Source organism: Moschus berezovskii, chromosome 11 (genome assembly GCF_049115385.1).
Source record: "Moschus berezovskii isolate FMDL1 chromosome 11, NW_MosBer_1.0, whole genome shotgun sequence".
Lineage (NCBI taxonomy): Eukaryota > Metazoa > Chordata > Mammalia > Artiodactyla > Moschidae > Moschus > Moschus berezovskii.
Window position 1 is genome coordinate 35,567,061 of NC_142470.1, and position 14,647 is coordinate 35,581,707.

Genomic DNA, 14,647 nt, shown 5'->3' on the forward strand with positions numbered 1-14,647 from the left:
CTTCCTTCCCACACGTGGTCCTGTGAGAGCATCACATCAGGGTGGGTTTGTTGCCCCTTCTCGCCCTGAGGAAACAGAACTCGGGGCATCTCTTGCCTGGTCTGCCTGGCTCTAGGTCTGGGGCAGCTCCTGCCTCATTGCAATCCTCATCCCCATAAGGATGATTGTGGGCGAGGGATCCAAGGTTCTGTGTCTCAGAAAAGGTGGCGGATTGGCTGGAACCGGGATGCTGGAGGTTGTTGATCCTTCTCACTGACAGTCGGCAGAGGCTGAAGTTTGAGAATGGATGACACTTTAGCAGTTTTCTTCCTCAGAATCTAAATGTCGCATCTGCCTGCTTTCTGGGCTTCCTCTCTTTCACCCCGAGAAGCATGCAAGGGACCTGCTTTAACTACTCTTGCAAACCGATGGTCATCAGTAGTTACCTTAATTACAGCCATGAAGTCCTCGCTGGGCACTCTGTACAGGCCAGGCCTGTGGGGCCACTGAGAAGGAGACTCACTCCCTCCTTTCTGGGGCTGACAGTTCCAGCCAGTCTGCAAGCTGTGTGCACGCATGAGACGTGCCCAGAAGAAGCACAGCATGTCTACATTCAGGGAGAGAACCTTCTGGTGACCAGGGAAAGCTTGATGGAGGCAAGGGCATTTGGCCTGAGCATGACTAAAGGCCCGGGGTGGTAATGGCATGTGTGAGGAAGAGCGGGTGGCCAGACGGGAGGACGTGGGAGTGGAGACTGGCATCTGGACCGTGCGTGGGCCTCAGGGGACTTATGACACCCCCGATTGCTCTCTTCTCATGGGTGGACATCCCCTCGTTGCCTCGCACGGCTTCAGCACATCTGCCATCTGCCTTTAAGTGAGCACCCTGACTCCTACTGTGCTTCTGATCTCCTGTGACATCCCAGTGAGAAGACTCACTTGCAGGTTTTCTGGGAGAGGATCTTCAGCTTTCTTAGCTTCTCAGTGGTGGAGGGCAGGGCACGATCCCAAAATGTGACTGAGGAAAAGTGCAGTGGTGACAATCACGGCACTCCAGGCTGCGGGTTTGGGCAGATGAAGGGTCTTGGGTCGGGAAGGGACACAGACCCACGCTCAAAGAGAGTTCATTTACCTGCAAGAGGAAAACGAAGCCTTGCATCCCAGGAAGAAATAGCAGTGTTGTAAAAGGTAACAGGACTGATGCTAAAGCTGAAGTTCCAATACTTCGGCCACCTCATGCAACAAGTTGACTCACTGGAAAAGACTCTGATGCTGGGAGGGATTGGGGGTGGGAGGAGACAGGGACGACAAAGAATGAGATGGATGGATGGCATCACCGACTCGATGGACATGAGTTTGAGTGAACTCCGGGAGTTGGTGATGGACAGGGAGGCCTGGCGTGCTGTGATTCATGGGGTCGCAAAGAGTCAGCCACGACTGAGCGACTGAACTGAACTGAAAAGGTAACCAAGGCAGGGAGCCCAAGGTGTGGGGACACCAGGGAGGAAGAGGAAGAAGCTGCAGGATGAATTCACTGCAGAGGTTTAGGGAGAAGTGGAAGTGAGGGTTCTGTTATAGAAGTACCAGGGCCCGATGCACTTTCAAATGCATAATAGCGATGAACACGTCCGTGTGGCACTCACTGGCTTGGATGAATGATGGATGTTCAGGTCATGATGTCCTGGTTGGAAATGTGAGACTGGCAGTTTGGGAGAGAAGGACTGGAGACCCAGATTCCAGGGGTGGGGGGAGGTGTTCTCTGCTGAGGGTGTTTCAAGCCTGAGAGGAAGTGAGGGGAGTGGAGAGCAGGACTGGAAGAGGCCAAGGAGAGATGTCACCTGGGGGTGAGGAGGAGCAGGGAGAGGAGGGAGGGAGCGGGTCTGGATGTGTAAAGTCTGGCAGTAGCTTCCAGACGCAGGAGCCGCTGCAGAGAGACTGCTGAGGCTAGGACTGAAAAATCTAAGCGAATCCCTGAGATGTGAAAGAGGGCTTCCCGTGTCCTGGCGTTGCGGGGAGGGGATCAGGCAGATGTCATCAATGACGCTCTGTGTGGCTACCTCATGGTGACCCCGGGACTTCTGAGTTTGTGGGGCTCCTCACCCGACATTTAACCACCCGTTTGAGCTTCTTGACTCCTGAGCAGTTCTCTGCTCTTTTCTCACGGGTGGACGTCACCTTGTTGCCTCTCACAGCTTCAGCATGTCTGCCTTCTGCCTTTAAGTGAGTGCCCTGACTCCTAATGTGCTTCTGATCTCCTGGGAGCCTGGAGCACCAAGTTTACTAGGACTATATCCTAAATATTAATAACATAGACTTGGGTAAGGTACCTGAGGCCTTTATGGTACCTATGGTGACAGGTCATCTAGCTTATGTCGCAGGTCCAGGTGAGCCACTGCTGGATAACTCAGCTGCTCTGATCTCACCGCATCAGGGGCAAGGGAGGGAGGACCAGGAGGCACACAGGGTGCCCACCCCAACCTCTCCATCTTGTTGCCCTCCACTTCGCACCGTGCCCTTTCTCTTCTGGAAGAGTGTTTAGTTCCCAGCTCATGAGGAGCAGTCCCGTGCTCCCCAGGCCTTTGCTCCTGCTGTGTCTTTCACCTGGAACCTGTGTAAAATGCCGACTTCACCTCCTCCTCCGTTGATTGCCCCAGGCTGGTGCCTCATGGCACCTCCGTAAGCGCCCTCACCACAGCAGTTGGTATTTCTTCTGTGTCTGCTGCTCCTCAAAACTGAGTTCACCCACATGGGGTGCCATGTCTGGGGCATCTGCCAACCCCTGGCACCTCAGACAGTGCCGGGCACAACCTCCTGCTATTGAATGGAGAGTCCGCTCCTACAGGTTCGAATCTGGGTGCCGGAAGAACCAAATGGTCTGCCCCAGATCCTGTCACTAGTCTGAGAAGGCTCTCCTGACACCCAGCCTGGTTTTCTTTCCAGTAGATCAAACCACAAGTATGTTTGCAAATAAATGGAGACCATGGATCACTTAGAAATTCCTCGTATTAGGCCTTGCTTATCTATACGCAGGAGACCTGGGTTGGATCCCTGGGTTGGGAAGATCCCCTGGAGAAGGAAGGGGCAACCCACTCTGGTATTCTTGCCTGGAGAATCCCATGGATAGAGGAGCCTGGTGGGATACAGTCCACGGGGTCGCAAAGAGCCAGACACAACTGAGCGACTAGCAGTTTTTTCTTTTCTTTGTCTGTATGAAGTTGAAGATCCAGCTGAGTGAAAACTCAATCCTGTTGATATTTCAGATCATGAAAATGACTGGTTGCTTGGCTTGGTCACTCTCTGGCTTGTAGCTTGAACCCTTGGTTTTGACCTGGGAAAGGGAAGACAGAGTACTGATGTCTAATGGGAATTGGCAGCCAGGAAGTTCTGAATACAGGCCCTTTAAGCATCCATGAGAGAGAACACAGCAGTGAACTGCATGGACCTCTCTTGGAAAAATCCAGAAGGCTTTGCATCAGCAGAGAAGGAAAATCCAACCCAAGATGCATGAACAATAAATAACAACTGTTCTGAGTTAGGTTGAAAGCTCTGAGTTGCACTTTTTTTTCAAGTTGTTTGTGCTAACCACATTTTTTTTTCTCCCCTTTTCCCACCAGGGCTTATTTCAAAACCTTTGTCCCTCAGTTCCAGGAGGCAGCGTTTGCCAATGGAAAGCTCTAGGAAACACCAGTCTTGAGAGGTAGCCAGCCAGACTGCTCTGTCCACATGCGTGTCAGCACATAGGGCTGCTTCCTGGAAGCCATTGGAATGTCCTCATGGCAGCGTTTCGCTCACACAACAGCTTTGCTCCCCGACTGGAATCCAGACTTGAGCTGGCTGGCGGGAACCTGGGTCCCAGAGCCCCCCGCCTCTGGTGGCTCCCTCTTTGTTTCCTGCAGTATATTTCTTAGTTGAAAGAAATAAAGTTACAAATCTTGATGCCGTATTTTTCCAGGGAAAGTAAGACATCCTGAATGCACACACCGTGATTCCAAAGCCTTTGTCTCTGAGACCTCTTTTTAAGTTTTCAGATTAAACACACCTTTGCCTTTCTCTCTCCCCCAAAACGAGTGCCTGTGTGTTTCACACCCCGGTGTTTCCCATTTTGGACAGTACTCCACTTGTAAGGTGCTGCCGGAATGAGTCTGACCAGCTGGCAAGATTTCAGCCACTTCCCAGCCGGGTCCAGGAGCGGTGCTCAGAACAACTAGGTTCCAGCACCAGCCTCGCCTCCAGCCCCCTCCAGGTCCCATGTATACCCCAGGTACAAAGCCCATCCTGACCCAGGAGGCAGTCATTAAAGTCATTAAAGCTTGTTGAATGCCTCAAGAAATTTATCTCTCTTCTCCTGGAGAGTTATTTGGGCTTATGAAGCACTCTGTGAATTATACCTGGAAGACACAGGTAGGGTCCTGTGGGCGAACCCTGGGCTCAGGCCTGCCAGCTCTGCTGCCACCCAGGAACGGGGCTGGGGAAGGTACCCTGAGCAAGCTCCATCTTCCCTAAATTTGTGGATTATCAGAGCTGGGCGAGGTTTCAGAAGTCATCTGTTTCCACACCTGAATCCCTCTCCACTGCTATTCCCTTTAGGGTCAGAAGTGAGAACCAAGGCCTACAAGCTAAAGAAATACTCCCAGTAAATTAGGGCAAACCTGGGAGCTGGGAGCCATCACATGACTTCTCTCAGCTTACACGCAGGCTGACCATGGCCAGCTTGTCCACTTGACAAGGTCTAGTTTAGTTTAGTGAGGTTCCACTCTGAGGGCTTTCAGCCCCGGAAGTGGGCCCCTGGCATGGAGGCAAGAGAAACAAGCTGGCATGCGTGGCCTGGGCTCCTTTCTTCAACTCACCTGCCTCCCACCCGCTGTAGGGCCTGCACAGGCCCCTCACTGTTCCCTCAGCTCCTCTTATGGATCCTGGAGCCCACGTAAACCCGAAAGGGAGCCGGCTTAGGGCCCTTCTGGGGGCCAGTGAGGGACACCCCTCCTCCGGTATTCTCCAGCACTCAAGAATGTTCTCAGGAGGCAGGGGAACTGCTAGAAGAGACCTCCCAGCTTGGCTTCCAGCCGAAGGGCTGCCCTCCTCTGGGACCTTTCACCACGTGAGTACTTCACCTTGAAGCCTTGGGAATTCTTGTGACAGAGAACAGTCCGGTGTCCCGTGTCCGCACCCCAGCTCTGCTGTCAGCCAGCTGTGTGACCCTGAGTAAGTCCCTTCTCTGTGTAGTCAAAACCACCCCGGGAGCTTTTTAAAGAACCACTGCCCAGGGCCCCACTGCCGGCCGGCTGAATCACATCTTGTTAGCTGAGGCTTGGGTGTCTGGATTTTGATAAAACTCCCCAAATGATTCTGTTGAGCAGGTGGTCATGACCACACTGGAGTCTCTCCTGACTGTGGCCAGCTGCCTGCCTCCTCTATGTCAGGCCAGCTGTGGGCCAAGCTCCACTCTCCTGCTCCATGACACAGTCACTTAGGACGGAGGGGCATGGATTGGGCTCACTGCCCATGGAACCAAGAGTAGACTGAGTCAGACTTTGTTTCAGACCCAGTAGGGGTTTCCAGCTCGAATTCTAGCAGGGGCTGGTTGGCAGTTATGAGATGGGTGCGATCACATGGCCTGGACCCTTGGCATTTCAAATAGCCAGTCAGCAGTGGCAGCAGCCAGTACTGGGCAGTGCAACCCAGGAGTGGCCTTCCTGCCCTTGCCAACCTCTAGGGGTCCAGATGGCTCAGACTGGCCAGATCGGCCATGGTAGCCCGCACATCTGTGAAGCACGCCCGACCAACCAGAAGTGCTATCTGTGCTTGATCTCAGCACATCTCTACAGCAGACCTGTGAAATAAGCAAGTGAGGAGGGTCGCCCCTATGCCACAGATGAGGAAACAAGATCAGAGAGGTTAATTGAGTTACCCGTGATTACCAGCTAGTCGGTGCCAGTCGGGACTCAGCCCATGCTCCAGATCCAGTGCCGCTTCTCACTTGGTCCATAACTCTAGGAAACAAGGGCTTCCCTGGTGGCTTAGCGGTAAAGGATCTGCCTGCAGTGCAAGAGATGCAAGAGATTCAGGTTCAATCCCTGGGTCAGGAAGATCCCCTGGAATAGGAAATGCAACCCATTTCAGCATTCTTGCCTGGAGAACCCTATGGACAGAGGAACTTGGTGGGCTACAGTCCATGGGGTCGCAAAGGGTCAGACATGACTGAGCAACTAAACACACATGCACACTAGTAAACAAACAGGTTTTTTCCCCAGTGAAGGGTGATGTACTATGTGTAGCTTTGAGCGTGGAGATGATAGGATTTTTGAGAAGACTTTCAGCCCCGGTAGCACAGGGGGAAGGTGTGGGCTGCTTTTCTTAGGGGCAACCAAACAACAGAAGGTGACAATAGCCACTTCATAGTTCAAATGCCAGGGACTCAGAACCAGTATCTGTGAAATTTTTATCTCCACCCCCAACAGCAACGGAAGCAAGTGGCGCTTGTAAATGGGCGACAGTCGCCTGTGTGTTTTTTAAACACTTCTTGCTAGTTCGGCCCATCGCTGCATTGTGTCTGCACACAGAGTGCAGCCCAGGACTAATTAGTAAATGGCTATAAAATGCTTTGAAGATGAAAAGTGCCATATATGAGAGCACATTATTATTACCTCGTAAATCCTGTCTCCAGCTTGCTCAGCCCTTGTAATTTCAGTTGCATCTTTAAGCTCAGCACAGACAAGGAAAAGGTGTTATGAGTGTTTGCTGCTAATAGCTGGATCAGGGCATCTCCTGGGGTGCCGGGGAGGAGGCACAGGAGACTGCAGAAGCAAGTGTTCATCCTTCTCCCAGCCGTTCGGCTTCCTGAGGACCCACCACCAACAGAGAGATGGTGCTTCGTTAGAGAAAGGGAGATGGGGCCCATTTACTCCTCTGGATGAACTGGAAAGTGGGTGAGCATGAGGAGGAGAGAGACTTATATTTGAATCTTGGCTCTGCCCACTGAGTCACTAGCAAATATATAACAAGCTGTTCTTCAGAAGTTTAAAAAAGAAGATGAGGGTAGAAGACGAGGGTTGGGGGGAGGAGGAGCCTCATTTGTATCATTTGCTGCTTTTCATGGTGTGAATTCTCCCACCATGACTGATTCCAGGCTCCCAGCATGAGGTCACTAGACGCAGGCTTGGGGAGAGCACGGAGAGCCACGTGGTGGAAGCCTCTTGGAGTGATCAGGCTCCAGTGTGGATCTTAAATCTCGCTGAGTTTTGTTATCCTCATCTGTAAAATGGGAATAAATGCCATCTGTCTCCCAGAGTGGTGAGAATTAAATAAGAAAAGTACATGAAGCACCAAGTAAGGAGATTGGCATACAGAAATGTTGGCTAAACCATGGCTGTTACAGAGCAGAAAAAGGATTTTTTGATGTTGACTTTGGCCTTTTCCTAATAAGTCAGAATGCCCTTATTTGAAAGTCCTGCTTGGACTTCCCTGGCAGTCCAGTGGTTAAGACTCCATGCTTCCACTGCAGGAGGCATGGGTTTAATCACTGGTGGGGGAACTAAGATCCTGAATGCTGTACAGTGTGGAGACCCAAAAAAAGTTTTGCCAATGAATGTGGCCTTTGGAAGAGTGACCCTGTCTTAATGACTAGGAAGAGAAGAGGTTGTCATCCGGATTTTAATAAATGAGGGATTAGATGTATCCATGAAGGTCCCCTCCTCCCCTGCCCCGGCACCAGTCTTGCTTTACTCTCAGCAGGTCCCCAGGCACTCGAAGTGACCTGCTTTTTTTGCCCCCACCTCCCATGGGCAGGAGAATCAGAACAGCACAAGCCACTTTTGCTTCTGACTCAGTTTCAATTCCTGACAGCTCCAGGTCCTTGTTTTGGAGTCACAGCCTAGCCAGAGAAACGACCACACTCGGTTGGCCTCTTGCTTGGGCCTATAAATAGAAAGAGCCCAGAATCTGCCCCAGTTCATGGGGACTGGCCTGTCTCAGAGTTCTTAACGTGAATGTTAAAACAGCATCTAAGGGTAAGGTGACATTGAATTCTCTCAATGGCATCGTCTTAATTCACTGGTGCTTTTAAAAATGAAAACCAGAGAAGAAACATTCCCTTTATGTATCTTTGGTGCTTATGTGCAGTGGCAGGAGAATAAAAACCAAGAGAGTAGACCAGGATGTAACAGTCACAGTGTACTGGGTGAAGGGCACACTGATCACTGCCCTTAGGGAGCTGTGAGTGAGAATTCCACACTAGCTGCTTTTCTTTCTTTCTTTTTTACAAATATTTATTTATTTACTTGACTGCTCTGGGTCTTAAGTTGCAACACATGGGTTATTCGATCTTAGTTCCAGCATCCAGGATCTTTAGTTGTGGCATGTGGGATCTAGTTCCCTAGTCAGGGATGGAACCCAGGCTGCCTGTACTGGGAGCTCGGAGTCTTAGCCACTGGACCACCAGGGAAGTCCCACTAGCTGCATTTCTAATCCTCGCAACAACTAAGCGAGGTAGGTGTTATGATCCCCATCTTATAGAGAAGCTAAGCCTCAAAGAAGTTAAATAACTTACCCACAGACAGGAAACTGGTACATTTCCTTATTCATCCATCGTTTCTAACTTTCCCTCCCTGACCCTCATTCTCTCCCTTTCCATCCCCTTCCTGATTACACAAAGGAAGTGAACTCAGATCTCTGTTTGTTTCTGCTTCCTTTTTCCAGCTTCCCCAAATGAAGAGAGATTTACTGAGCATCTACTGTATGCATAGCTCTGTATAAGACATTTCTATACCTGTTTTCTCTATTTGCCCCAGGAGGAAGAGGGACTTGGGTGGTGGGGACTACTCAGGGTCAGATGCCCAAGGCTGCTGGTTCCAAGGCCAGGCTTCACACAGTGGTTCTGTGTGTCTGTGCCCCAAGTAAGATCCTCTTCAGCAGTCTTTGTAAATATGGATAGGTCTATCTAGGTGGCTACCTAAATATATATATAAATACCAGTTGATTTTCAGATGGTTGAGCCAGGGTCAGCCTACAGTTTTAAAAAAAAAAAAAAGAGTCTGACTTCAAAGCTTGTGCCATATTCTTAGGTTAAAGTCCAACACACACTTGGTTGAAATAATGGCCTAATATCTGGGAAAAACAAGATGAAAATAGTTGTTGTAATCATTAAGGAAAATTACCAAGGTATTACCAAAGACAGCAGGATCCATGACTCCAGGTTAAATATGAAATAACTCCAAGGGTTATTTCCTAATGTAACTCATGTTTTCTTCTTCAGGGTTCCCACATTGACTCCTTCATTCTTCTCTGATTCCCTGAGAGGAACCACACTTTACAAGTCTGCAAGGTCATGGTTGGGGTCACGATGAATTATGACTAATGGTGGCAATAAAAGTAGCCCCACAGGCCCCAGGAGTGACCAGATGGCCCTCCCTGCCCTGGGTCAGCTGCCTTGGTACCATCTTGGGATGAGCCAGATGGTGTGGGACACACTTGTTCCTCCAAAGCAGAGCCCACCACCCCCTTCTTTGAAGCCCCCAGGGGGCAGAGTCCCTCTACAGAGGTCTCCTCATTCCAGGTTCCCTTGGAATATGCCCTTGGAGCCGGTTTAGAAGTCACTCAAGAAAATTCATTCCTTTTGATTCCATGACCACATTTCTGCCACAAAATGGAACTCCCCAGCTCCCAGAGACCTCTGGCTGTTTGGGTAGGTGCCAACAGAGGAGAAGCTAGGAGGGTACAGGTACCTCTAGAAATAAGGTGGTGGGTGGCTCTTAATAGTGACACCGTGAGTGATATTCCAGGCCCTTCTTCCGGGTCCTTCGCATCCATTGCCTTCTTGGCCCTCTGACCCTTCAGAGCACTGGAACAGGCCGCTGCTGCAGAGAGAGTGTCAAAGGGAGGGGTCAGGGCTCTGCTGGCAATTCCTGAGAAGGTCAAGATCATTTGAGGAAGGCAGCGTCTCCCACCTCTCCAGGGGAAATTTTGAATGACATGGGTCATGCGGGTGCATGAATTCAAGTAGGTTCTTGGAGGAGTTTTCCCTTGGATTTATTTTATAGCCCAGCTGGAGGCTGGTGTCAGGCCATGCCTGGGAACATGAGGACTGGGGCAGGGGTCACTGACAGGCCAGACCGCCCTGAGGGGAGACGCAGTTCTCCTGGAAGTGTGGCTGACCTGACCCTGCTTATCCTGCCCCTGTGGTCACTCCTGGGACCAGCGCAGGCCCAGGTCAGGGCAGACGCCTCACCCTGCCTCCACGCCATGGTGCCCGGCCTGTGCTGGCCAGCGGGTTGCACAGCCCAGCCATCTCCCCACTTTCCACCTGCACCGACACCCCAGGCTGCCCCCGGGCCACCCCGTTGCCTTGCCTGCTGTTACCCTAGCCTCCCGGAGCTGGTGGTGCCCCCATGCCCCACCTTGCGCACTCCAGCTGTTGGCCAGTCAGCAGCTGGCAGCCACCGGGCAGTGACCCCTTCCAGAACCCTCCCCAGACTGGAGCCTCGTGTGGATGACACCAAGCCCTGGGCTAATTGGCTTGTTGTTGGAGTTGAGGCCATGGGCTCTGGAGCCAGCTGGCCTGAGTCAAATGCCGCCTCCACCACTTTCTGGAGGCATGGACTTGAGTAAGCCGCTTGACCTCAGTTTCCTACCCTGCGACATGGTGCAACTGCCTGTGTCCTGGGCCTGGCAGCGAACTCGGTGAATGCAGCCGTGAGGGACGCTGAGACCAGCGCTGGCAGAGTCAGTGCCCAGACAAGGCTGTCTTTGGTGTTAGCGCATTCTCGGTCTGACGCAGGTTGTTCCTTGCCTTCTTAACTGTTTCCTTTCCTTTAACATCCCTGCCCTTGAGCATCACCTGACCAAAAAGAAAAAATCCTTTTCTGCCCCTGCTGTCCAGTCTCATGCAGCTGCTTCCTAGAACATCTGGGAACCCTTGCTGCCAGCCTCCTGCAGTCCCACTGGCCCACAGCCGCCGCCTCCCCTCCCGGGGTCCCCAGCAAGCCTGTGCTGAGTAAACCTGGTCTCCCCAACGTGCCACTTCTGTCAAGCTCCTAAGACCCCCTTATTTCAGAAAGTTTTGCTTATTCCACTGCATTTCTTAAGTAATCATTTGAAACCAATGACTTACATATTTGCTTACATTCCAGTGAGCACCGGAGACTGGAAGTTACCTCACTGAATGGGCACGTTTCCAGTCAAAACTAGAACACTTTACTAGCTGGGGTTCCTGCTTGCTGGTAAACAGGCAGTAGGTATTAACCTTCCTTAAAATCTTGACTGTCAATGGTGGACCTCTTTCCTGCCTTGCGGACCCCCGGTTGGAAAGCCTGGTCTGCCTGGGCCAGGCCCAGGGGTTAAATGGAGAAACAGAAGGAACTCCCAGTGTAACCATCACAAGCTCCCTCTCTGTACCCCCTCCTCCTCTCTCTCACATGTGAGCCACCCGGGTCTTGACAGGCCGCCCAGAGAGTGAAAAGCAGGTTTCCAGGGCCGGAGATGGTAACGTCATCCAGAAACCTTGAGGAGAGTCCCACACCCATGGAAGGGTGGCCAGCCCTGCAGAGGCTGTGGGAAGAGATGCCAGGGCCATCCTGGAGCTGAAAGATGGACTGAGTTCAAGGAGGACACAGGTGATCCCAGGCTGTCAGTTTAGGATGAATGACGTGAAATAGAACAGAAATCAGTGCCCAGCCAGGTGGCCCTCCATCCCTTCCACACTTGTTTATTGAGTACTTTCTGTGGGCCCAGATGTGGGAGTTGCTTCCCCAGAAAGTAGGAATTGAATTCCGTCTGTCAGCACCCCGCCCCTGGTCCTGGCACTGAGGCTGTACTGATGATAAAACCAGCCCTGCCCCAGAAGAGCCAGGAGGATAAGGCAAGGACCAAAGGTCCGTCTGCTCAAAGCTATGGTTCTTCCAGTAGTCATGTATGGATCTGAGAGTTGGACCATGAAGAAGGCTGAGCACTGAAGAATTGATACTTTTGAACTGGTTTTGGAGAAGACTCTTCAGAGTCCCTTAGACTGCAAAGAGTTCAAACCAGTCAATCCTAAAGGAAATCGATCCTGAATATTCTTTGGAAGGACTGATGCTGAAGCTGAAGCTCCAGTACTTTGGCCCCCTGATGCGAGAAGCTGACTCATTGGAAAAGACATTGATGCTGGAAAAGACTGAAGGCAGGAGGAGAAGGGGACGACAGAGGACGAGATGATTGGATGGCATCACCAACTTGATGGACTTGAGTTTGAGCAAGCTCCAGGAGATGGTGAAGGACAGGTGAGCCTGGTGTGCTGCAGTCCATGGGGTCGCAAAGAGTTGGATACAACTGAGCGACTGAACAGCAACAACTCCTCCCCTCGCCCCCCACTGCTGACAGGGAAGACAGTGATGAGCTGTGTGGTGAAAGCAGAGTCACACTGCTTAGGTCTAGGCCATGCACATCAGGGAGGGCTTCCTGGAAGAGGGGCCAGCTGTGCACACATTCAGCCTCTTGGCCCCACCAATACTTTGTCCCTTTACCTCACCGTGATGTTCCAGCTTCCTGGCAGGCTCTGCAGCGGGGCTAAGGAGCACATGATACCTAGTTTGGATGCATGTTAAATTATTGCTTGAGCATGTACTTGTTGCCCAGGCACTGTTCGAGAACAGCAGTGCATGGAGCTTCCACTGGGGAGAGAGCACGATCAGGATACAGAGGAAACGGTGCACATGTAGTCGATGAGAGAGGAGGGAAAAAAAAGCAGGGAGGGGTGGTCAGGGAAGGCCTCACTGAGGAGGTGACATTTGAGCCAAGACCTAAAGGAGGAAAGCGAAAGGGGCAGGGCATGGCCCTCCATCTTCCCTTCCCAGAACCTGCCCCATCCCCAAGTCCCCCAAGTCCCCTGGTATGGACTTGCCTCGGGTCCCCTGGGAACCCATCCAGAAATTCAGTGCTGGAACCCAGAACATCCAGGGGTGGCAGGCAAAGAGCAGTGAAGCCCTTGAATCTCCCTGGGACACAGGAGGTCTGGGCAGTGAGGAGAGACCCGGAGCCCAGCCCTTCCCATGTTTCCCACACCCTCAGCCCCTCTCTCTGCCTCTTACTCCTGCCACTCAGTGGGAAAGGCAGGTGGCAGGCGGCCCTACCAGGCAATGGGCAACTTCAACTGTGACTCTTATCAGTGGGTCACCAGTGTCTAGGTTTCTGAGGGCCATCAAGATCATCGGGGCTAATGCTAACACAGGTGGGCAACCTGAGGTCCAGAGAGGAGCAGGGACCTAACATGAGGCTAAAGCCCAATCTGACTCCAGTGATTTTTCACCTTCCTCTTGAACTCAGCTGAAGTGAAGTGGCTTAGTCTTGTCCGACTCTTTGTGACCCCACAGACTGTAGCCTCCCAGGCTCTTCAGTCCATGGGATTCTTCAGGCAAGAATCCTGGAGTGGGTTGCTATTTCCTTCCCCAGGAGATCTTCCCGACCCAGGGATCGAACCCGGGTCTCCCGCATTGTGGGCGGATGCTTTACTGTCTGAGCCACCAGGGAAGCTCAGCTGAGGCAGAGGCCAAGCAGGCTCTTCCCCAGTATCATGGGGCCATGGTGATGAGGAGGGAAGAAAGATGCCCTGAAGGAAGGCGGGAGGGTTGTGATCTGCAGGGGGCCTTCCCCTGTCAGGGCTGCCTTGAATGGGAAAGCGGAGGAGGTGAAAGTGCTGCACACCCCCCTGACCCCCCACCTCCAGCTACTCTGCAAACCCTGGGGTAGACCCCGGGGGCAGTGGCCCGGGAGGAGCACCTTCTTCCAGTTTTACCTCAGACCCAGCAGAGACCCCCCCCACAGCCCCGATGCAGGTCACCTGGCTTATTTTGGAAAGGCTCCCTGGCCAGCCGAGGCTGTAGCTGCAGCTCACTACTGGGGAGCCCGTGGGCCTGGGGGAGGCCAGAGGGGCCAGTGGTAGCTGGAATGCTGGCCCGGCCCTGGGCTGGTCACCTCTTTCCGCCTGGGAGCCACAATGCTGCGTCTGTTTTGGGTACTGTTCCCTTACATGGTGTCCATTCTCGTCCAGGCCGGACCAATCGGCTTCGGGCTCCTGTCTCTTCTTGTCTCAGCCCCTGGCCCACCCAGAGCCCCACCAGAGCCACCCTTACCCCACAGGTGGGGCTGCCACACCTGTCCACTGTGGTAGGCCAGGGCCCGCTCCTCAGGGTCCCTGACCTGACTCTGAGACCCTGGGGACCACCCATGCCAACCAGAGCCCTGAGGCTGGAGAGGCCGCACACACAGGGCCAGAGCCGACCTCCCTCTGCCTGTGGTCTGCAGGATGTCGGCAGGACCGTCCCCTTGAGTCCGGGTGCCGGTGTGCACCCCCTTCCTTACAGGCCGCCCTGAGCGGTGGACCTTGTCCCCCCACCCCCACCTCCGTCTCCATCATGAGGTTCAGAGCCGTCTGACGGTGACCCAAGTCTGGGGAAGGAAGCTTCATCTTTGGCGTCTCCTTTCTTCCAGGGGCTCAAAGCATTTTTCTAAGCATTAATCTCCTTTATCCACACAGGCTGTTGTCTTGTTTGCTCTTTGTGTTTTATTGTTAGCTGACGTGTTGTGTTTAACCCTTGGGCAGCCAGCAAGGGGGAATTCCCCAAGCCCAAGATGGTGCAAGCACAGGACACCTGGCCAGCGCGGCTGGGACCCTGGTGCCAGGTCCCACCCCGGCTGCTGGG

The 14,647-nt window shown here is 52.7% G+C and overlaps 1 protein-coding gene across 2 annotated transcripts in view; it reads left to right on the forward strand.

The window, feature by feature from the left end:
• BABAM2 (BRISC and BRCA1 A complex member 2) overlaps positions 1-3,914 on the forward strand; it is a 413,168-nt gene extending 409,254 nt beyond the window's left edge. For both annotated transcript variants that reach the window (XM_055399169.2, XM_055399167.2), the window contains one exon: positions 3,593-3,914. In XM_055399169.2, coding sequence (XP_055255144.1) covers positions 3,593-3,656 — 64 coding nt within the window. In that variant the 3' untranslated portion in view covers positions 3,657-3,914. The remainder of the gene's footprint in view (positions 1-3,592) is intronic.
• The last annotated feature ends 10,733 nt before the right edge of the window (positions 3,915-14,647 follow it).